Source organism: Branchiostoma belcheri, unplaced genomic scaffold, assembly GCF_001625305.1.
Source record: "Branchiostoma belcheri isolate BF01 breed outbred unplaced genomic scaffold, Haploidv18h27 scaffold7, whole genome shotgun sequence".
Taxonomy (NCBI): domain Eukaryota; kingdom Metazoa; phylum Chordata; class Leptocardii; order Amphioxiformes; family Branchiostomatidae; genus Branchiostoma; species Branchiostoma belcheri.
In genome coordinates, this window is record NW_017804353.1 from 2,968,310 (window position 1) to 2,993,725 (window position 25,416).

General features: G+C 43.9%; 1 protein-coding gene across 1 annotated transcript in view; it reads right to left on the minus strand.

Annotated features, from left to right (window-relative positions):
* LOC109484576 (UPF0764 protein C16orf89 homolog) overlaps window positions 1-21,171 on the minus strand; it is a 26,455-nt gene extending 5,284 nt beyond the window's left edge. The window contains exons 1-2 of the mRNA XM_019787900.1: window positions 20,883-21,171; window positions 2,518-2,848 (exon numbers count right to left, since the gene is read on the minus strand). Coding sequence (XP_019643459.1) covers window positions 2,518-2,848; window positions 20,883-21,171 — 620 coding nt within the window. The remainder of the gene's footprint in view (window positions 1-2,517; window positions 2,849-20,882) is intronic.
* Window positions 21,172-25,416: the final 4,245 nt, after the last annotated feature.

A 25,416-nucleotide genomic window follows, 5' to 3' on the forward strand; every position in this document is an offset into this window, starting at 1 on the left:
CGTTAGTCACTGGTGAAAGACAATGTATACTACATGTATCTGAAAAAGGTATCAAAATGCGTTTGTGTAATCTACCGGTCTGCGGTAATTAAATGGCTGCGAAGCAGCAGTACAGGTAAGAGGGTGAATTCCGCCATCTCTGATTTTCTTCATGACAGAGGGTCTTTATCCCATAGAAGCGTCACCGGAGATGAACTAACCTGTCTGTGCCCAGACGGGGTAATCATGACCAGGCAAAGATTGGCCATGACCCTGATGACCGCTCGGTCACAGAAGGTGAACGTGAACATGACTCACAGATACCTCATCTCTTGTATCCTCACCAGACAGATACGCATGGCTAAAATACATCAAATAAATAGATGCACCACCGTACTGGGGCTTAATATGTCAACTAGGCATGGGCAGAAATAGATGTCTAGACAGAAACAGTGCTAAAAAAAATCTGCGAATGACAAGTCATTGGTCAGTTTTACAAGCGAGTTAAAGGGCATAGACATTCTTTATTTGCCCTTGGAGAGCCTTTAACTAAGAATGAGATCTGTCAATAAACAAAGACGATGTAAAGCAATGGTTAAAATGGTAATGGTCTATCTTATGGTCTCCCAAATACATTGTAATTTACGGAAAGTCTATTCCCTTTACTAGAAGCATTTGTGTCTAGTCCATGGTTTAGAACAGTACGCTTTCAGCAGACTGCCTACTCTTTCCTGGAAGCTGATTTATCCGTCAATAGAAGAAGACCTGACAGCAGGCTGGATCCCCTGTTCCCCTAATAAATGCCCATAAACAAGGGAGCAATCTGTGGGGTGAAAGGTCAATTAGTGGGGTTGTCCCTGTCTACAGCGGCCATCCGTCATGGCAAACGCTGTCACTGCTGAATAGCTGTGCTGATCATCCAGTAGAATATCGTAAAAGGCTGTTCGAAAACAAATGTTCTGATTCTAACTCCCCGGGGAAAGGTTTGGCATTTTTGGGCCCAAGGAATGTGTGAGTGAATTTTCTGGTGCCTGGTGGAAAATGATAGTCAACGCAACACAAATGCGATTTCATTAGTTGTTCAATTTTAAGAACCAATGTGGTTTTTGGTCTGGTCCGAATCAAGTACGCAAGTACGTTCGCAGGTTGTTTTCGTCTTATTAGAGGCATTTGATTTGAAATCTCTCAGCATTTTACAGTCTGTACCTCCCATACCAATTTCACAGAAGGTCTGAAATACACAGATACGTATGGAACTTAATGAACCTCGCCATCAATATGTTAAGGTATGTCATAAAACAGATAATAATGGTTCTTCCTTTACTGAGCCCATCAAATGGAGGATTAATATATACTGATACCGAGTAAAAATTATATCAACATACAATAAAACCGTTCACAGGCTCCAAGATGGTAAAATAGATCAAAGCAAAGTTATGAAAGTGAAGAAAATGAAGGTGAAATTGATCTCGATCCAGTTAAGCTCACTGATCATGAAGTAGCTACGCTACCGTTGGCCATGTAGTTTTGATATCATTTTCACCTACTGTATTATTTCTTTAAAAAAGCACCAATAAATTTCACGATGCAAGAAAGCACAACATATCGTGGATGTAATCAAATTTTGCCTAAACTTGATTACGGCTGAAATTTATTGCCAAAGACTGGTGCAATTAACCTTTGAGTCCCTGGAAGGTTTAGAATAAAACTAGTCGACTAGTCATTAACCTTCAGAGTACGGCTCCTTCTCCGGTCATCTGTGATTACGTCTCAAATTGATTACAGGATCGTTGATTAGTCACGTGGACTTGGCGAAAGGGTCTCCCATCAGGTATACTGACGGTCTCAAACCGAAGTTTATCTTTGCGTCAGAGAGAATCCGGGGACAATTTAGCTAATATAGTCTGTGTAACGCAAACTCTGCCGTCCGCGGGTTTGTAATAGTGGCCCCTCCCCGCATGTTGGGCGGCCGGCAACCGTAAAGCGATTTAATCAGGCTAGAGCAAATATACCTATTACCGCTTTATCAAATCGCCTGTAAATAACATTCTGAACAGTAATAGTTTATGGTGTATTTGCAGCCCACTTGCCCAACGACTAGTGTTCAACCCGGACGGGGCCGTACAAGCTCCCAGGCATATTTGACCTACGCCTACAGTCACGCTTCCGTTGTAGATACCTGTGTTTCATGGAGTAAGCAAGGGCACACTAACAAGCTTTAACTAAAAAAAGTTTGACCAACTGGAAGTTTTGATGAATGTACACTGATTCTTCATTAGCTATCTGACCAAGGTGTTGTAAAAACGTAATGCTTCTGCAAGTGTGACATCAGTACTAGGTCAAAGTTCGTCCTAAGTCGGTACCGTCCCGTCCCGACAAATTACGTGTCCACAGCACCTGGGTCAGATAGCTGATAAAGACTGAGAGATTCAGTAGAAACATTCGGTGAGCCAATTTCATTAGTCGGAGAGCAGTGTTTTTCTCATTATGTAATTTTTGATGACCAAAACATTAACTTTTATACTAATTTTTACGTACCTGTGTTTGTCGGAATTAAGTCCACCTGTCACCTCTGCCAGACAATGGTCGCTCAAATTCCCGGGAAACCAGGTTTCCGTCATGGTTTCTTCCCTCTGCTCCTCCTCCTCTGTCCTCAGGTATTTCCAAGGAGTCCTCAGAAGAAACGGCTCCTTCACAACCGCCTCAAACTTCCGGAAGTACTCCATGTCACGTGATCTGAGCAGGTGCAGTGCATGGTGGGAGATCCGTGTAATCCTGACCTTGATGCGCCCGAGTCTGTGGATCACGTGACGGACCGTGTGGTGCGCAGAGCCGTCTGCAACCGTCTCCAACATCAGCCCGAGCTGTCCTGGAGAGAAGCACAATCTCGTTAACAGTTGTCAAAAATGAATCTGTATCCATATTTGTATATATATAGCAAATAGAGCTGTGTACCGGTACGCAGTACCGATACTGTACCGGAAAAATTGATTAGGTACAGGTCCAAAATACCTACTCCCTCAGTACCGGTACTGTACCTAAACAATTTCACACCAATTTTATGCCTATTTGTGACCTCAAATGTGTATAAAGGTGGTTAACAATGGGTCCCTGTGTAAGGACAGCGTGTTCATGAAAACAAAACACTTAGTTTTGCCTATATTTTATCTGAGCATTCGCCATAAACAAAGAATAAACCTTAACTATCAAGTTTATTTATGTTTTTTTGTTATTGAAGGAGTTCAGAAGACCATATAAATTGGTCGAATTGTTCAGGTACAGGTTCAGGTCCGGACCTGTACCTAAACCTGTGTACCTGTACCTGTACCTGTACCTAAAATTTGTTTAGGTACACAGCTCTAATAGCAAATATAACCACTTTTTGGTAGCAGCTAGCTACATTACACCGAACGACCAGTTACATTTAAAATTTGCACATTTAACTGCAGGAGTTGTTGTCATGACAATTGGTCGGACGGCCACCAACGTTAACGCAGGCGACAAATACAGGACAGGACGAAACTCATTTTCACTTGAGTTAAGTGAGGAAAGTGTTAAGCGACGATTCCAAGGCTGCAAGATCGGTGGCATGTCAGGACTCGAACCCAGGACCTCTTGGTTCTGAGTCGAGCAAAATGCAGATATGCCACACGAGTTTCACTCTACGATAGTACCAGGATTACATCAAACAATAAACTCTGACAGATCTGTTTATAAGTAGAGTACAGACTTGCTTTCAATAGTATCTGTCCTCCCTCGCTGACTCCAAAGACTTTATAAAGAAAAGGAACTTACGACATCAAAGTAATCTACCGGCCGACCGAGAAAGACCTCCTTCTGCAAATCGATTCTAATCAGAAGAACCATCATGAAGTCTTTCAGTTATCATGTAATTCTCCTGCAAAGTGCCGTCAGGAAGGACCAGGAAGTTAAGACAAACCCATCTGTTTCATTTCCGTCAGCCTTGAACTTATCGACTATTAAAGATCCCATCAGTGAATGGACGGCAGCTGCGAATCAGCGTTCATTATCAAGTCAGGGCATCTTATTCAATTTTACAGTATTTAAGAGAACTTATCTTAAACTTCTTAGAAAAGTGCCATATCCAAAAATGATTTGTCCCAAGCCTAAGAGAAAACAAGTAAGTTAAATAAAATCTTAAATGATATTCAAGCACTCAAGTTAATCAGTAGTTTTGATTTTATAGAAAAATGTGTGGATATCAAAACTAGCGGTCGTTTAAACTCGTCAAAAACAATGTAGAGATCAGCGACCGTAGCTTAAGCACAATACATTTCATGAGAAACCAACACTTGACATTGCCTGCCTGGGGTCACAAAGAAAACATAATTGAACAAGACGTCTCGTAAAGCTAACATTGCCACGCTGTTGGGAGGCACGCCAAGTTCTCGAAAATATGGACCAGGAAAACGATCGCACTCCAAAGTATAATTGTGTTGTGTTTATTGGAGCCCAACGATTTCAAAAGATCAGCCTTCCCTGCTGGCCAGTAAGGCCTGATGAATGATGGACCGTCTGTCGGACCATGAACGAGCCCCAGCCCCATCAAACCCGGGTGCAATACCCTTACCGTGTCGGGAAATGGACCTGGAGAGGAGCCATTCATCTCCGTACGACTGATACCATCGCTAAATGCATTTCCCGTCTCGTATTTATGTCCCACTTTTACCATATGGTTGTTACACCCTCAGCATATACTGCAGCTGAGACACTATTCACATGTACACATCAATCTTAACCTGGGATTTAACAACGAAAACCCGGTATCTTATACACCCACGGACGTTTCAATATAGTCAAATCTTCTCCCCAATAGATAAAACCCATTTGTTGCCTTTTGTATTGTGCTTTATTACCACGGAAGTAAGCTTTAGCGTAGGCAGAAGTGCTATTGACCTAACCACGTATTTGTACTGATATACTGCTGGGTTTTAATCCCAAATGGTCTACAAATCCCCATTCTTCTACAGGTTCTCTCAAGGTCCACTGATTAACAGGGAAGCCGGTAGAAAATGAAGAGTCCGATACAGGTGGAAGTGCCGGCAAGATTAGATCCTCGGCTCTTGATTGCGGCCGTTCTCAAGGTGACTACCAATGTCACCGGAAACTTGGAAGAGGCTCAAGATGTTATCGCGATGTTGTAGAATTGCTGAGTAAACGGGCTCTCAGACCGATCGAATGGTTGGAATGGGGGCTGCGCAGTTGTGTCTACTTTATGGCATGTTTCTGTTAAAGACCAGGACCTTAGATGACCTGTTACAGTTGGAAGTCTTGGAGGAAGTGTGGAAGGGTTTTCGACTTATTGAAACCCTGAGCAGATTCAAGATAGAGGTCACCTTGCAGGTCACTCTCTTCATTTTTGAGCTCGAGTGGATAAAGACAAAACTTTCATGACGCTAACATGGTAAATAAGGACTTGTATTCATTCCACGTCCTGTCCGCCAGTGCCATACTTTACAACATCATACTACACTGAATAGCAAAGTTCTTTATTTACAGCCACTTGTTTGGCATGGACGTTTCAGTGACAGTCTGTCATCTTCATCAGGGCCACTCAGAAGGTGACAGATGGTCATCAAAACGTCGGCTCCTGCTAAACAAGTCGTTGTAAATAAATAAAGAGCTTTGCCATTCAGTCATTCACAAACCGGATGCAATTATTTACAGGCATAATATACTACACTGTAACTGTTGCCTTACATCATTGTTTTCCTCTTTAACCATTTCGGCATTTGCAAGAAATGTGAAAAAGGAATCAAATCGTAAGCAGTGTACAAGAGTTGTATTCTTGAATGAAAAGGCTTCTAAGAGGCCTGAGTCTACGAACCACCCTCAAAGTAAGGCCTTGCTCAAAGCATCCTATAAGCTCAGAGTTAGCCAGGACCAGGGCCTAACTGAGGGGCGCTTTGGTGTAATTTGCTCGTGGGCATGATGGCCCTGGTGCCGAGGACTGGCTTTTGTGGGTCCTGGAAACAGTCTGGCTCACAGTAAGACTTAAAAAGTGCATATTCATTTATCCCACAGCGGCACCATCTCGGTGTGTTTGAGGTACGTACATGGCGGCCAGCTCCATATACACATCTACAAATCAATAGGGAAGTGCCTCGCCTTAACCTCCACCTCCATCCATCATGCAGGGATATTGGGGAATAACTTTCCAGGATGGATGAGAGTTTCTAACATTGCTACAGGGATGCGGTGGTCCACAACTCTCCAGTGTTTTCGATTTATGACAGCCAAAATTTGAAGGACCGCAGATGGGTTTTTTGGCTCGATTCGCACATAAAACTTCTGCCCGGAGTGAACTTGACCGACAGCGTTTTGGTTAAAATTGAATTCTGCTAGTAGCACCACAACCCGTAGGGGTTTACCTGTCTTTGATGATGGAAAATTTCCTGTGTATAATGTACAGTACTGTACGTTTGTTTCCTCAATTTACTACCCACTGCCGGGAAATGCTATACTGTAGTAATAATGTACAAATGAATCACGAGTCTAAAAGCTCTCTAAAAATCATCTTTTAAAGAACAAAAAACGAGGTGTTTCTGAATATGACACAAATTTTTCTTTGCTAAACGTCGGCAACTTCAGGCAAATCAAGAAATTTATCAATGGATCCTTCACATTCGTCGTAGGTCATATATTACGATTTAAATATCCCCAAATTTTCAATCGGGCTATGACAGATCTAGCCTCTGAAAAGTATCAAAGATAACCACTATATTGTAAGATGGAGTGCATCAATGCTCAAAATTGTAAACAGGTTAAAAAGAACATATGGGGAAAGTTAAATGCTAAGTTGGTTGAGATTAGAAACGTAATGTTTACAAGCCGCGTCATCTGTACTATTTAGCTTTTTTATCTTAACACGTCTTTACCTTTACTTCGTATGAATGTTTTGACCACCACTGTATTTCTTTAGAATTAAATTAGATAAAATTCTTTAAAAAAAGACAACCTTTTTTGTACCAAGGCTGAATTTTGTACGACATAGGCAGGACTAGTCTATTATCCAGAGAATGCCCCCAGTTTTCGAACTTACGACGACTGCAATCCTGTCCTAAGGGACGATGTCATAATGTTAGCTCAGTACCACAATAACCTATGGCAGCCGCCATTGGAAACATCGATACAGCAAGATTAACTGCCCTGCTCTGGAGGCCGGGTATCCGGCAGAAATTGTAGCGGGTAATACTGCGGGATTACCGACTATGGACGGGGTGTCGGGGGAGCTGTAGGATAAATCTCACCGGCAGTACAGGAGATCTGATTCTACTCAATCAATCCCGCCCACGAGAAACATTATGTTTCTCATAGACCATAACTCTATTCAATATCAGAATGCAATCTGTATTTGCTGATTTTCTAAATGAAACATGTAAACAACTAATTGATTGGCTCTGCTCAATATCAGAAATCTGTATTTGCTTATTTTTTTAGATGCAACATAAAAACAACCAATTGCTTGACACTTGGAGTAATCTTTAGGTTCATCGCAGTTGAAGCTAGACTCATAAGGGTTTACTCTATTCAATATCTGAATTCAATCCCTATTTGCAACATAAAGACAAGATTTTGAGACATCATTCGCACCACCTGAACAAGATACATCCCGAAACCTCCATAACGATTGGTTCCTACAAGTGAGCGTGATGAAGATACAGCGTCGAACATGACTTGGTATGGTAACTAGTTTGCAAAAAGTGAGATAATTTCGACCTTTTCCCTTCTGCATATATGATATGTTCATTGAAAAACAAACTTTAATAAATTTTCAGTGACCGAAGCAGGATAATGTCTACCAACTTGCAAAATTCATTCACTGCCTTCAGTTGAAAAACATGAAGTCAGACAAAATTGGATCCCGGATATGATTCGCCATGACACGTATTTGATTATGCTGCTTTTTAATTTCCTTTTTCCCGACGTTGATGTATTTTATTATGTGCTGCTGCCATGCATCACACTGGCTGAACCTGGCATGTGGCGTGTTGTTACTCATTTATCTGATGATTTGTTGTCCGCGAGGAATTAGAAATAGACATATAGCTGTGTACAAAACAAACTGCAGACCTTTAGATGCCCTCACAGCTCTTATAGCATGATTCGTATATACATGTTCAAATCCGTTCACAAAGTGTATCCTAGTCTATTTTACTATTTTCTAGAAGCAAAAATCATATTACTATTTTATCTGGTTATTGCAAAACATATTTACATAGCCAATTCGTCATAATCAAATGATTTGGTAAGAATACTATTCTGTTGTGTCTAGTAGTACTAGTGATTTTTTTTACTGCTTATACTCGAATTGCCAAGGTGCCAAGAAACTGGAAGATGACCTGGTCCAAAATGAGACCACAAGAAGGCAAAAAAGACACCATCCTTCTGCAACACCCGCTTTCACCTGCACAACCTGCGGGAAACTCTGCAGGAGTAAAGCTGGGCTGGCCGCACACGGACGAGTCCATCGACGTTGAGCAGAGCGTCTGCTAAGACGAAAAGGAGAAGAAGAACAAGATACTCGAAATTGATCGTGAAGTTTGTGGAGAGACTTTTAGTGTTTTACTCTTTCGCATTCTGCTGCTGTCAGCGATAATCGATACCATTTGCCCTACTCTGTCTCTCCCTGCCGATCGATCAGCGCGTTTAGCCCTGATAATTAAAGTGTCACAGAACAGTTTATCCCCGAGTTTGCCGCGTCTGTGGGCGGCTTTGTGGCCGCGTTGGGACCTCCCACGCGTGCCGGTACCGGTGGTTCGCTCCCCGGTGTGACGGCGGACTTGATTCCGGGATCAAACCGGATCAGACTCGCTCCCAGGTCGACTGTTGGTAAATGGACTCAGTCCGTTTGGGAGAGACTCTCAGAAAACTTTGGGTACATGTAGACAGTACATCTGCCGTCAGACCCGTCTATAATCAATCACACTCAAAGGACCCAGCAGAAGTGGTGGCAAACGACAAGTGGCAACATCAGATTGGGGTTAATAGTGGCAAGTTCTGAATAGACATTAAGGGACTAACTAAAGGTACCCGCAATGGTTTGGCGATGACCCTAAACTAGAGCTAGAGTTCAGTACGTGATGACGAAGATGAAAAATATGATCTCTTGTGGGTAGATTTCCCAATCCCTAGCGTAACGAAAGTCCCCCAAAGAGTCACGATTCTAGTACTTCCTGCTGTTACTTTGATTGCTGTTGGGTTTTCAGTACCAGGGACATGGCCTTTCACCGAGAAGTCAACCATTAGCTATAGTCATAAAAGTAACCACCCAATGTAAAGGTGTGCAGCCACACCCATTTACTGCATGTGATATCTTACTCTAAGCTGATACATGACTGCAGTGAGCCTGAAAAAAATACTACAGCTGTATCGGTGAAGTTGATCTACTGTTGGCAGAGCTCCCAGCCTGCTGCGTGACGTCAGGCCCCAAAGAGTCACGAACCCAGGACGTCCCGGCAGTTAGTTTGATTGCTGCAGGTTACTGCCGGGTTTTCAGTACCAGGGACATGCCCTTTCACCGAGAAGTCAACCGGAGCTAGTAATCACGGTCTACAGCCTAAAGCTATTCAAAATCCTGGAAAAGTTGAGACGTGTGAGGGCGTGTTGAAGAGTGGCTGAGTCAGTCCCCTTGGGGGAAACTAAGGTGCTAAATGTTGATGACAGTAGACATGTTCCGTGCTGGTATCTGAGAAAGTCATAAAGGCGGATGTATCTTTATGGTGCTTACTTGTTTGTTTAAAGTCGTACAAGGACTTGCAAAACTTTCACAAGAACGGTTCTAAAACCACAATCTTCAGCAAAAATGCGTCTCGTAATGCATGCGCTGTTATCAGGGGTTCTCATATTGCAGCGATAAGAACATAACACTTCACTAGGTTAACGTGTCCTCTGTTTGACACTGTGAAGTGTTATCACCTTTTGACCTGAGTGTGAACACGCACCACAGACGTGCCTGCCCGGCGCACAGACCGGCTGTATAGTTCTCCCACCTCACAGCAAACCCACCTGAACCCCAAATATCCACTCACTCACTCCATCAAGGGAGGCGTTCCAACAACCATGCTGCGGCCTGAAGTTACCAGGCGTGACCTATAATACACATGGCATATACTTACTACAAGCTTTTTCAATCAAACATGCCCCCCTCCCCAAAAAAAAAAATAATAAATCAGTCAAAAAACCTATAAATTCCAATCAATGTAGACAGGTAGGCACTACAGACAGTATTCTTATTTCTTGTGTTAATAGGAAATATTACTAAGAGATCACTGGTTACATTGACCAGGCTGCCCCTATGCATAGCTGGTCACTTGTACAGGTTCAAAGATACATTGCAGACAGATGCAACTTTTCTTTGCAATTCTGAACTTGCAAGATCAAGAAAATGATATATCCATGCCTAACTTATTCTAAATTGAAAACACCCAGTTGTCCTATACAATGTAGTGATGCACAGTACATGTTCCTGTTCATTCGGTCCTCATGAACATCATATCTACCGCACGTGTATCTCTATTGGCCCTGTATGACACGAGAAGACATCAACTAAAAATAGACCGTCTCCCAATGTTCCTTTCTATGAGATTTTGCTCCGGGGCATTTATTATTTAGTTCCGTCGGAAGATATTACCCGGGAGAGGGAAGATTCCATATGAACGGCACGTCATCTATTTTTCTTGTTAGAAGTACCCAAATGTGAACTGACAGCGTGGCGCCTCTGGTTCATATCACAAGACGTCCTGGAAACATAGGATAATATCTAAGATACCATCTGAGACGTCAGATGCAACATCTTCGCTTGATCCCTACAAAAATCAATTGACAAGTTTAGCACGTGCAGAAAGTCTGCCGATTTGATTCTGAGACAAAATCAAATTTCAGGAACGAAGACGATCGTCGTTATGAGTTACCAATGCCAAACAGACCTGTATTCCCCGTCGATTCTGTGTAATTCTCTTTACTGTAATTTGTAATTCACGTCAACGTTTATCAAATTACAGTCTTATTGAATTTTCATGCATCTGTTCAGGATGACATTAGTGCGAGAGCGTTCTTACGTCGTCCTCAGAACGTTTTGATTCTAAAGCACAGCTGTCCAGCCCACTAACCCCCGCACCGGTTGAGTGAATCCAAATTGCACAAAGCAAGAATCGTCTTTCCCTGCCGCGTGGATGAAATTGTCCGACAAATTGCCGCGTGGTGACAGATACAATCCCTAAAAACACTCGCAGAACACATTACCGAACATGCACACAGCCGCCTGTCCATTACAGTTCTTATCAAAACAGTCAGCTCAAAAGTAGAGCATGTCGATCAATAAACAGGACATATTCCAACAACTTTGTCATCGCGCTCCAAGGGCTTCTCACGTCCTACAGTTTCTTGTTCTGCTCCTGTTTTATTTAATGGCATAGTATCTGAGCTAGTGTAGCACTACTGTTTATAGCCTATTAGATCCCGAGGGACTATCTTACCTATTCATGGCACCAGATCATTTCATGAACTAATATCGTAAATCAGCGCTTATGGTCTATTGTACGTTATTGTACCCAACCTGATCCTATAGTTCTTACCAACATGCATGCAACGGTCTACGCCATGGCTGACAGATACCGGTCAACGATTCAGGTTACCAGTTAGATGTCCCTGACTGTTTGCAGGTTATTTCATGTTCATGAACATTTCTACGCTTCCTTCTTCTTCAGAGACGTGGGGAAATGGTGGTCAAATCGGTAGCAGTAGCTTGGTTGAGACTCAGGCGTGACGATATGGTTTATTTTGCTTTGCCCCATGTTATCTTGAGATTTCATTCTATTTCATTCGTTAACCTGTCATGCTGTTGAATTTAACTGACATGGCAAAAGAATATCGCCAAGAACTGCCCTAGCAGTAGAGGTAGCCAAATGCATAGCCTTTGGCCAAGTCAAGTCAGGGCGGGTCCCTACTCTTGCAGTAGTCTAAGTCACGAGTCAGCCTCACGTCCAACGTGTGCCCTACTTAACACGACAAAACGACGTAGTATATTATGACATGTTGTACCTGCACTGACCAAAGAGGCCATCTTTTCCACGAAGAAGCGACAGCATCTTTATACCAACGTAACGGCCAACACGTACCATTTGAGGCAGTCCCGGCAGTAAAGCTACCAGAAGGGCATCCATAATGAAACCCTCCACCCTGCAGGGGTGTCAGTTTGCCGCACCTGAGACACCATTAACGGCACCCCCTGGGATCCGGGCGGGGTGTTGGGTTTAATTGTTTGTGAAAATGAAGCAAATGGCTCGAAGCTTTCAGCGCGACCTCTGACTGCACTGTGCAATAGCATCACTTGATTTGCCAAAATCCTCTCTAGTTTAATTCGCGTTAGCTACTGTTTTCTGGCAGTATTTGTACCTCTACTATAATTGAAAAGCGAATAGAAGTTGAATTTAATATCTAATGACAGTTTTATTTTGTACCTATCAATTGTATCTGCTCATCACGTTTCGTTGTGACCTGTACTTAGCTCAATGTGGCAAAAATGTGCACTAAAGGTCGTCATTCTCAGTTATAATTTATAGTTTTCCAGTTTGTTGAATGTCATATAAATGAATGTATGACGGATTTACGATCCATCAATGCATCAATCTGTATGCATGGGTTTGTTTTTATTTGGTGTTCTCGTGCCGTAACTCAACCCCAATACGCTGTCACATGTTCTTACCTCACGGCCACCTTATCAGCTCTACTCGTCATTTCCTATCACTAGTCCGGATCAACCCCGTTAATTAGTAAGGTCATGTGTCGCCGGTGATTCCATCAATAAACCATGCCGCCATTTTGGAGCCATCAATATTTGAAGGTCATTATAACCTCCCGTTGCTTTAGGGACCTGACGAGTGAACAGGGGAAGTTAGATCTGACAGGTCGTATCCTCATCAAAGCCTTGGGCGTTGGTGAGGCGACAAAACAGCCAAATACCGCGTTACGCAGCACAAAAATAGCAAGCCCCAGGAATCTGCAAGCTTTGAATTACATTTTCTTTAGTATCACGGTCTGTGTTTTTAGGGATCGGATGTTGTTCCTAGGTGACCGATCAATTGTGATAGGGAATATCTTCTGACCAAAAAATACGCTCGACTCCTTGGCGTTTAAAAACAAGACGATGTTTCTGGCCACACGAATAATGAGAAAGATCTAATTTAAGCCTGTGTTATACGTTAAAGTATAACACTTGGCCAATCTGCTACCTTCTACGTCCTCTACCTAAAATCCACAATGTGGAAGCTCTTTGTCTCTCCGAGCTTCTGTTTTGTTAAGGCATCACGTGTGGATCAATCCAAGAGTCTGCATGTACCCAATAAGGATCGATACGGGATTGGGAAGCTCATATGACGGAGCAGCTCATCCAGAAAAACCGCCGATCTGTACGCCTGGGCACAGTCTGCACTGTACATTTCTGGCACCAGTGGCCGGACGGTATAGATTCTTTTGCCATTTAGCAAAGAGTTCAAGCTAAACAATTGGTAGCAAATCAAAGGAACAAATGTCGTTGCCTTACAATAATGTCTACTCAAGGGAACATTTTCAGAGTCAAGTGGAGGTAGATGGAGTTTTATGAGAAGTGCGCTGAAAACAACCTGAAGTCAGCATTTTTGTTCGGCGTTTAGAGTTGCAGAGCTGCCAAATGTTAAAAAGATAGCTGTTAAATGCGTTGGCACAGGCCTGAAGCACTTAACGACCTTACTGCAGACATACTCTTTAAACGGGACAGTACAAACCAAGTCCATTAGGCAACGCATTAAAAAACAAGCCACCATTCAGCACCATTGGGTACCGGAATGAATGTAAGTATGTTTCCTGTAGGGAGGTATAGTATATCAGTTCAGGGAACAGGAGAAGACTTTCAAAAAGACCATTATTCCAACACTGAATGATTTACACTGGCAGCATCTGTTCCCGAAGAAACACACGCGGCCCTGTATGTCATTATTGAACACTATATAGACCAACCTTGGCACCGATTGAACACTTAGCCAAACACACAGCACACAATCTGCATCCAGGTCAATCGTACTGCCTGGGAGTAAATGGACGACACGAAGCTGTTAACGTGGCCTGTCCATCACCAGTTGGTGTGGATCCCTGCACACTTTAATAGCAGGGCTTGAAATCCCTTTCCCTGCATACCTGCACTGGTGCACCACTCAGAATTTAGAAAGTATGGCTAAAACTATTCAGAAACCCTTGCTATTAGTTTTTTTTATACTTTGTAAGTGGTAAGAGTAAATGCAGCAAACCAGAATCCTCGGGCACCGATATGTTTTGTATGTAAACCCAGTACATGGACCAGAGCTGGTTAGGCATCAGAAATACCTGCACAGCTCCAATTTTACCTGCCCTGACCTGCATATACCCAGTACATGGACCAGTGCAGTTTAGGTACAGGTAGGCATCAGAAATACCTGCACAGCCTCAATTTTACCTGCCCTGACCTGCATATGCAGGTGGTATTTCCAGCCCCACTTAGCTAACAGCTTGAATCCCTGTGATTGCCCTGAAAGCTCGTACTCCGTGCCATTACACCGACTACACCATCTCCGCCACCCCGGCCCATCACAGGTCGCCGACCCGGGGAGAGATTACAAACCGCGCTGGCCTCCAGCCGACATGAGCAGGCCTCACGTGGACTTAGCTTTCCGTGTCGTCAGGTTGGCTGGCTGGACCTGATAGACAGCCTAAAGCAAGTATCTTTTAATATACTGGGCCTAAGATGCTTAGTATGTTTGACCATGGCCTACAGGGTAATTGAAAGGAAAAGCATTATTCTGGATTATACGTACAGTGGTGTCCACTTTTCAGTTAAAAGTAGGTCTGGGTGAAAGAGTTGGAACAACGGCAAATCGCTGTGAATGCAAGTTTTGTCTAATTCTGAAACGGTTGGCTTTAACTGTTAAGAACAGGCAAGGTTCTGTTTTATGCAGTGTCTACTTTGCAAGGCCAAGTAAGCTGGGGTGGATCTTGAAATACTGCAAACAGTTGTATGGGAATGTATGTCCTGCCTTATGGCTTTTGATAAACAATAAACAAATAGGGTTTTTAACAGACTGTACACGGCATAATGCAGTACTAAACCCAGACGACGTGAAACCACCATAAACTCGTGTGAGCCCCGACATCACAGCTAAAGCCTCGATTTTATAAACTTACTCATCAGCGCGCGGCTCCGTCCCACCGTAATCCCTTTACCACACGGGGGCTTGTTCAGACAGACCCATGCATTATTTAGTGCTTTTACTGTCTCCATTTTACGGTGTCAGGTTCTCTCCTCCAGACTGACCAGGTTCTAACAGTAAGTACCTGCCTGGGAGAAAAGATTGGTGAGGATTTCATGTTGACCAGCCAAGCACGATGTCCTAAAAACGATCGGTACAGGAGAGAGATGGTCTTCTTTATTGCCATTTGTAAATTGCTTTCAATGCAATATACAGCGTGCTTTGCGTCATGAGAGAATTCATTTCTTCATCCCCGATATCTCGTTAGCAACGACAAGTAAAGTAAATTGTCGTGTTAGGACAACAAACGCAATTTACAACCGGCGGTTGAGAAGACCCAGGCAGGCCAGTGTGTAGGCGGAGAGGACGGGAATGAACGTTGAAACAACTTTTGGCAGAAGCGCTGTGCAATATTTCTATGTTGCTTTAGATTTATGATATTCCCCGAAGTTGCCGACGGTCTAATATCCACCAGGCTCCTTTGCAGGCTAAATAAATAGTGGGAATCGGACTAACAAGGAATGTAACTGGCCAGGGGAGTTAGCCGACCATAGAAGGTCCCATTTGCCGGGAGTATGGTGGAGACAACCGACGGTTCACCCTGGTCTGCCATGTCATATCTATACATGCTTTAAAGAGACATTCGCTTTCTTTTGCGTTGCTATTCAACAGTGTATTGATTTTCCGGGTCTCCATCGGTTAATTGCAGACCTTATAACTTAATCATGTAGTCATCCAATATGAAAAGTGGCAGTACTCGCACAGTGGGGATTTGGTGTGACAAAACGCAGTATTGGGATGATAGAATCTGCCTTTAATATCTAGGGCCAAGAACATTTCAGATTCATCTATCTTTATTTTACGTGTCTATAATCCAAACGTTTGGCATCGAAATTAGCAGTTAAGAGTCTCTTACTTACAGTCATGTTTCACACCCAATTCTAATTGATATGTACGAAAACAAATGCCTTTATCATGACAAAACCAACGATAAATTCTTGCAGTTCCAGATTATGACAAAATTGCATAGAAGTTGGACCCAATAGTTTAGAACTAGAAAATTTTGACTAGAGTAACCACATTACTATCTATTGTCCATCCTTTTATTTTGATATTTTCATGTACTTGCAATTAGCCTCCATGCAGGAACTTCCAATACAATTTCGATTTTAAAAACTCGACGAAGACTTAAAACTTCATCAGGACTGCTTCACGCCCAAACCAGATTTCTCACCACCTCCGCGCCTGCCGACGAAATAATCTGGCGATGGGGCAACAGTGCCAGGCCGCCGTAACAAGATTAACCACTCCGCCGGCAAGATGTGCCAACACACACACCTGATAAGGAAGTCGTTAAACAGGACTTTTTAATCCTATTCTAGCTCTTTATCGTCTCCGTCCAGTCGACTGCCTGAACGAGAAATGTCAATCACTGACTTCGATGTATATTTCTTATTCAGAATACATAAAACAAGAAATGGCAGATTTCAGACCTACGGAAAGTGTTGTCGTGAATATATTGGAACTGCGGAAAGGAATGTATGAAGTAATTCAATCGGGTTTTACACGCAGACAATCACTTCCTGAATTCCTCCACGTACCGCCCGCTTACCACCACTCGGCGCGTACTGGATCACCTTCAAGCTTAGCCTCCTTGTCAATCAACTAACCAACTCTCCACCCACTCTCCCTGCAACCGTCTCCACTGGACAAGCATACACACAAGCCTACAGATAAGCACGTCAAAAAAATATTGGCTGCTTATCCGGATAGGTATTAGGACTATATTTATGACCCCAGTAAACTATATAAAGAACATCTGCCATTCATAGAGGTATACCACAGGATTACGCTGTAAACTTTACTGTGTTGGTAGGGAAAATAAGACTCAATTGTAGCTGTTAACATCATTTATTTTCAACCTTTCTTATTACACGGCATCCCGCGGGTTTATATGGAGTTCTGCGACTATATCTTCCCACAAAGTTGCGGCACTGATTAAAATCCCTTTGAAAAATTGCTTCATCTGGAGGCTGAGATGAGAGGATCCCGCCGGCCGCTCGGCCGTCCCCAGGGGCGATAAAAAGCGTTGATCTGCGGGGAAGTGTAGTCACGTGCCCGGGCAGGAGTTTATAAAGGCGGTTTCTGTTGTCAACATGTGTGCATAACGAGTAATAAACCACTGAGGCGTGCGCCGTTAATGTTGTAGTGGTCTGCACTACTACTGGTGTTCAGAACCAAGGACAGGACATACGTCAAACTGACCATTCCACAAGAACTTGGTTATCAATTCTAACCTCTAGAATATAGCTTATCTTTCCTATGCTTACAGATAAAATAAAAACTACTTTTCTTTAAACTATCCCAAACCCACACATCATGGAAAAGGTGGGACGTTATGTCTACCACGGCTTACACAGACGTCAAACCCCGAAGAAATCATTTTAGACATTAAGTCCCTAGAATGTAGATTATTCCCTGTTGTAATCAAAACTAAGAGTAGACCTAGTAAAAACTTGCCAAACTTAGCACAATAGACATATTGAGAACTCCGGGTCTCAGCAAATGTATTAACGGTAAACCAGTTGGCTCTAACGATGAACATGAAAGAAAAACATACCAAGAGAATTTGAGCTAAAGTCTCGTCAACGACATGCGTTATAGCCCTTCTGAAGAGCATTGGTGATAAAAGTAACGCGATAAACGATGATACACGGGAGAATCAAGTATAAATTTGTACCAAGAGCGTCAAACATAAACCTGTGCCATATAAAGCTGGCAAAATCGTACCCGCGTCGAAATCATTGATGTTTCTGGCTCGGAGTTGTTACCAATTTTGTGTCTTTATAATACGCCCTGGCATCTATCGATTTCGTGCCCTGATAAAACGAAAGCAATCCATCTTTCGCGTTCAGAGTAAAGAAGGGGGGCTTTTGGCAAACAAAGACGTCTAACATGAACTGACTGGTTTCTTTGGGGAGGGGTTTGTGTGTGAGAGTGTTTGTGTTGCATCCAGAACCGTGCTTTATCCAGAAACATGTTCAGACACAGACCTAGATAGTCCACGCGTATCCAAAACCATGCCTGAGGCAAATCTGCATTCTTGGAAAGGCTAAGACTATCCAGAACCTTGCCTGCTCCTAACCCTAATCCATTCAAACACTGTTCTGGATACACATACAATAGGGTGGGTGTAACCCACATTTGCAGATTCTATTGTGCACCGGTTCTTCCTCCTCGGAAATTTTCTGCAGACATCACCATTGATGTATACATCACCGGACTCCCGCAGGTGCAGTTAGCTGGAATCAGCAGCTTCCTGCAATATCCACCGGCGGGCTATTGCTATTGTGGAAATAAGGGGCCCTTCTTAAATGGTTCTCGGTGGAGTTCACGTCAACGAAGTGAATGATTCTACATCTACAATTTTGAGGCTTGCAAGTCCCACATTATATTAGGGCCCGGCCACATACGTCCAGGATCCTAGGATCAACAACTTCTTTCCTCGCAAAAACAAACTAGGTCGCATTATTACTGAGAATCACCGAGGCCCTGACTGAACACTTTATAACTACATGTATGACCCTCGGTACAAGAGGTTCCATTGTCCTAATTTTTCCGCTCGCCTGACCGACGTCGCCAATTGATCGTTCGCTGGAAGAAAAGGGGCGGGAAGACTCTGCGCTATTGATTCACCCTAGCCGTGGATCCCTGACACTTCCTATTCATGCGCGCCGCTTAAATCATTAATGCTGGGTTTAAGATCGCACGCTGTAATTACAAACCGCTCTAAAAGGCTGCCACTATTCCCCGCCTTTCCTGGAGTCCCTACGAGTGTTTACCGTCCTTTTTATTGATAATTCAGAGCAATAATGACCAAAGTTTGTTAATATTGCGACTGATTCCCCGACGTGTGCCCTGAATCCCCCTCGGGACGTAGATGAGCGCAGAGCAATCAGTGAAGAACGGAATGGGTGTCTATTAACGCTTTAAACAATCAGATACCGCTAACAGAATCAATGAGCGCTCACACCACCATTTTCCAAGCGTTTTGTCAACAACACTGGACTTCATGCTGCTAACGCTTTGTGTCTTATACCGACGTTGTTTGATGGCTGATTTTTGGCCTTTTTGTCTGATACAAATCTGTCCTGTCAAGGATCATTAGTGCTAGTTTCGCGGCATGATATTGCAGCAGAGGTTTAGGCATCGGCTTATTTTCAACATGTTAAAGTGTTTTCATCGGGCTTCCTTTTTTGCATTTTTTACGCCAGTCAAACTGGAGGCAAATGGTAACCACCTGGCCAATGGATACTGCCTGACCAGTTTGACACTGTCTTTACAGCCACCAAAACATTTGCATCTCTCCCTTTCTCCGTCAGAGTCAGGCCCTGTCTCTCCGTGGCTGACGGAATAATTGAACTTCCGGCTTGACCGGGGGTCACGGGCAGATGTCGGAGCCAATTGCACTTCCCCCCAATCTCGTCCGCCGATGAATTGCAGCCCGGGGACGGGGTTACAGATGGCCGGTGTCGCCGGAATGGCGATCCGCGAAACCGATAACGTCGATACGCCGATACCGGCGGTAACGGAACGCTACTGAGGGACCGCCTGGCGGCACTGGGACCGATAGACGGGCGACCCGCCGTTCTAATCTGTCACTAATAAACTGGAACAGTTTGATCCGGGTCTGAGCCTTAATGAAAATTAATGGCGCAGTTTTAGGACGAACTCGCTGATCTCTTAAGACGCTAATGTTACGTATTGATTCTCACCTGCGTGAATAATCGGTGTCGGACTGTTAGAGGTGTGTGTCACACCTGTAACAATGTACAGGTATGTGCAGGTGGCGGCCGGGGCAGTATCAGGTCTGTAAGCGGCCGGACAGATTGCCACAATGGGACCCGGTAACAAATTGTTGTAGCGATTGTTCTGACAGCGGATCAATGTAACAACCTACAGAACGACCTGCCGTTATTGTTGCCACAGAAAGTGGCCATATTCACGGTGTAAATCAGGCCGAGGTGTAGCGTTTGGTGATATCCTGGGCTCACAGGAGTTTCTATCATTGGGACGATAGCGTTTAAACGGTTTGCCACTGAGTAATGTGACAAATCTAAACCCGTGTCGTGCGCCATATTGATATCAATTAAGGGCTTTAGAATCAGATGGAGAGAGATTGGTTTGAACCGGTGGCGTATTATTTTAGAGTTCAATCACGAAGAGGTAGTCATTAGTTACATCATTAAGCAATTCCATGTATAAACCTTATCCTTGAGTGTAAAATATACCAATAGCCTTTATAAGAGAAACAACAACCACAAAACATCTCCATCTATCAAGTACTTCAACTGGCTGATAACACTAGACTTAGAGTGGTACCGTACGCGTCATCTTTCGAGATGGAAGGATACCTGCTACTGCTATACCACTACTTCTACTACTGCAGTGCTACTAGTCTAGTTAGTCTGTAGACTGTAGAACTGACCTTCTACAGACTCTCCAGTCAGAATCTCCGAGAAAGGTGTCTGGTAGACTTGCTTACATAAAAATAGAAATACGTCTTGTGTATAATTAAGTCCCAACATCTTACATAATGTTGAAGTTATAATCATGAGAACTGACCTTCCGCTATCCTGAGCCCGTACAGCCCGTCCAGGTTGATGTCTCGGTAGGACCGGCGGAAGAAGTCCACGGTCCACTCCAGCGCCTCCACCACATCCCACAGTGCCTGGTCCTGCCTGTCCGACCTGCCAGCCGCCGGGTCCCCTCTCCCAGCCGGGCGGGCCTCCCACTCCCCCCGCCCGTCGGGCGCGTCCCCGCGGTACGGTGTCCCCACGGACGGGCCCGACCACAAGGCTGCTGCAGTCAGCGCCAACAGGACCAGCCGAGTTTGCTTTGTACCTACTCCCATTGTTAACGACTGCCGGAGGAGCAGTATAACAGTGGGGTTCAAGCGCCACCCAAGTTTAACTGGTCCGGACCTTTTAGCCTTGCTGTTGGTGCGTTGGGTTTGTGAAATGGAGTCCCAGGTTCAAATCCTGGAAGCCAGGAGCTGTATACTTCTCGCCCCTTTAGTGTTTGAGCAGGACATGAACCTTCCCTCTTCCCGCGCGCCACGCGTCAGTCTGAATCCCGCAGCCCCCGAGAGACGGAGGCCTGACCTCTGACCCGTCCCTGATTGCGCAGTCGGAGGAATGGATCCCCGTGCCAGATAAACGTCACACTAACGGCTCAATTTGGCGGCTGACTCGCCTGAGGAGAACTGCCTTTGTTAGACCACGGAGGGGTGGAAAACAGCAGGGATGGATTTAAACAGCAACTTCAATGAAAAGCGGTCTGCAGGCCAATTTAGCTTCTCATGAATAAAGAATGGTTAAAAAGAATTAGCACATATTGATCTATGACAACTCATGTATTGGACAATATCTAAAAATGATGAAACGTTAGCAATTCGACCATTGACTTTAAAAGCTCATTCTCCCACTCTATCTACTTTCATACTATGCTTGTATAGTATATAGTAATACATACCATACTTTGTACCTTGTACAACTGTTAAGCTATACAATTTGTTATGCTTGTGGGGGAAGAGTTGGAGAAACAGATATCTGGATAAAAGGCAAAGGAAAGAAATGCGCGTCAGCCTTCGTGACGAACAGAAGACGAAACACATGGACAGTGTCCAACACTGTAGGAACGGTACATGGCAGGTGAATACATTGGAACTGACAGGAGATTCCAACGGGACGAATTAACAGAGGGATGTGGATATAGGGTTAGACGGGTTAATCTACCTACTGGGAAATATGACTGAGAAAACAACGTTAGTATGATAAATGGATAAAATAATGACGAAGGCATTTCGCATTGTTTTCATCATATCTATGGAAGGGGTGCAAGAAGGAGGGCATGTGCGCGCTCTATGTTTGATAAGCAACCCATTTGTCTAATCGCCGGCCTTGCCAATAAGTTACCTTGCCTAAAACACATATTGAACAGGAGGGTTCCCTTTACAAAGAATAAAGCCTATCATTCTCAACCGCGAGTGCTCATAAGAACCTTTTAAGAAAAAAAAACGGCCAGAAAAGGTATTTTCTATTCAACATTTTATATCTATCTGATTATAGAAAGAGGCCAATTTCTATCCGTTTTACCTTTTGTCCAGTACAACCGCATACAAAACGTGCCTAATGACATCGGCCGCTCACAATGCTTTATGAACTTGTAGATATGACTGTAATGCATATATTCCCAATAGCGGGAGGATATTGGCGTCGCTCATATGCTGTACACAGAGGCCCATAAGTTTCACCATATCGATTTTGCCGTATTCTCCCCGCGGCAGTTACCCTCCCAGCCGCCGGCAATTCACACCTGGCTTGATGAGACAATTCCTCCGTCTCTCCGCCCCAATACCTCCAACACCCGTAAAACCGCTTCCTAAAGCCGCCAGATAAAAAATAACAAATACGTCCGCACTGCATCCACTCTCCAGAACGTTTGTAGGTGTTATAGCTTCAGTTCCGACTCATAAGTGGAGTTTATGACCCAATTATGAACAGGTAGGCATATAATTGTCCCGGATTGCAATCTGGTGCCGGTGTCGCTATATTTACATTAACGGCCCAGCGTGGAAAAGGACGAACAGTTAAATGTTATGAAATAGTCTATAACAGCCGGGAACTGGTAATTGAAGACACGAAAATAGACGGTGCCGACAATTCATCGTGTTTACGAGACGAGTAATAAGACTCGCAATAACCTTTATCGTTGTTGTCCAGGTAGGATAGGAACGTGCGCGTTTAATGGAATTCTATTGTTAGGTACGGAGGGGACAGGAAAGTCGAGTAGCTGCTCTTTCGGTAAGTGCTGTCACAATGGACGGTATTTAAAGATACTTATGAACAATTCGATCTCTGCTACTGGCTACAACATGGAGGGTAATTGCGTTCGTTACGAGTGACATCCGTCACTTTTCCAAGTCCCTAGAATCTGCCAGTTCACTGGAATTCGCGAAAACACCGGACGTTACCTTCGTATTTTATCCATGAGTGGAGTTTTAATTGCATCTGAGCTTCATCAGCGTTATTGAGGATCGTACCATCACGTCTGAAGAAGTTGTTGAACAGATGGTCCGGGAATCTGCTGCCTGCAGCTCTGACAGTTCTGACGGAAACATATCCCGGAGCCTGACACTCCGCTGTCTGTCTGATGCCTAGTCTCTGGCGCAGGTTCAGCTGCAGCGTTTTGCCGGAAACAGTGTGTGGCGCTGATTGGGCCCCGTTTTCATAACAAGGCAACAGTTTGAAAACAGATGAGCATCCATTAACCATTGGTCATAGAGACATCATTCAGTGATCTTTGTAAAATCATGGAGGCAATCGAAAGATCAGTGAGAAATCCTTGTAAGACCTTGAAGACCATCAAAGATCAGTGAGAGATCTTTGTAAGACCCTGGTGATCATCAAAGGATAATTAAAATGTCATTCATTGAGATCATTAAAAGATAAAGTACCTTGAGAAATAATGAGCGTACACTGAAAGACCTTTCAGAGATCTATCAAAGTTTGGTCGCTATTAACAGTCAGCAAACGGCCTTGCCGAGTGGAATCCGTGCTTAACGTACCGTTTCGCAACAACAGTTGTCTGACATTTTCTACCGCATTGGCCGTAAAATGTAGCAGAAAATGACAGCAGCCAGAACATTAGATAATGTTCAGTACGTGATCTGCACAACATTATGTCGCCATGCATGGAACCTGCTGTTCAGGCTAGGTTTGCCGGTATTTGATACAAGACATGACGTCCCGGCGGCCGGGCGTCACGCGAGGAGCTCGTCAATTATACATGAGCGGAAATCAGTTCCGCTACACTAACGTGATTGTCTGGGAGGGCTGGAAATACCACCTGCATACCTGCACATAAGGTGCACCGGTCCATGTACTGGGTATATGCAGGTTAGTGCAGGTAAAATTGCAGCTGTGCATCACAGAGACCCAGAAACTGAGAGGACATACATATATGGACAGTGCTGGTAAAAAAAACTGCATTTCAGCTTTTTCAAGAACTGAAAGGCAATTTTGAATGTTGCCTGTACCAGTACTATAGTGCTGACGTCTTGGCGTCCAGGACGCCAGCTGATGAACTACCTGACCTACGGAACCTGCTGGTGACACGGAAGGTGACCTGAGCCCTGACACCATAGCTGCTGACCGGCGGCCGTGGACTAGATCTTGTAATGAACTACATGTTACTCTGCAGCCGACTGATGATGATGGTGACACAAGCGTAAGGAAAAGTATTTCGAGGCCTGGCTGTGAAGTCACGCGGTGCGCTGCAGGGGTACCTCTCCAACTGGGATGAAACTGCCTCATTGGAAACTTTGGGAACGACTACAGGAGTGCATTAATGATGATTAATGTTTACTTATAACGGATGATGCTATGATGGATGAAGCAACCGCTTCATTCTTGTGTTCCAACAAAAATCAATACGGCAACATTGCGGGGGGTGACAGTAAGCCGGCAGTTTGGGAATATTCACGAGTCAGTGATTTATTTCGTACAAGAACAACAAGAAACTTTGTTGTACGGCAATTGGAGGAGATATATAGAATGACAAACTTTCTGGAAATTAAAAGAAATATGCGAATTGCATGTCTGTGATGATTGAACGTCAAATAATCAAATGTCTTTGATGCTTTCATTTTTCTTCAAATTCTTGCCTTCACCGTTTTCTCTAAAACAGCAGGTTACTGACTAGCAATATTGCATCAGTGAATCTTGAAGGGAAAATGATGAGCACAGATCAGCACAAGCAGATTATCTGGAGCAACATCAGGCGAAACGTTTTAATAGACGTACGTTCTGATTTTTCCTTCTGCTTTAATATGATCTACCAGTTACGCAGCTGATTCATCAAAGTTACAACAGATTCGCAGCTTGTGTACCAACAGCCATGACCTCGACTAGGGCAAAAAAAATGTCATCACCACGAGATGGCCTCAGACGAACTTGGTCCATTACTTTCTCAAGATTACATCTGAGTCCTCTGCCCTGGAAACATGTAAAAATCAGAGTCACTCATTTGAGGTCCGCCCTGTCGATGTTCGGTGGGTCAGTCCAATTGACCTATGAGAATACGACAGGCGAGGAGT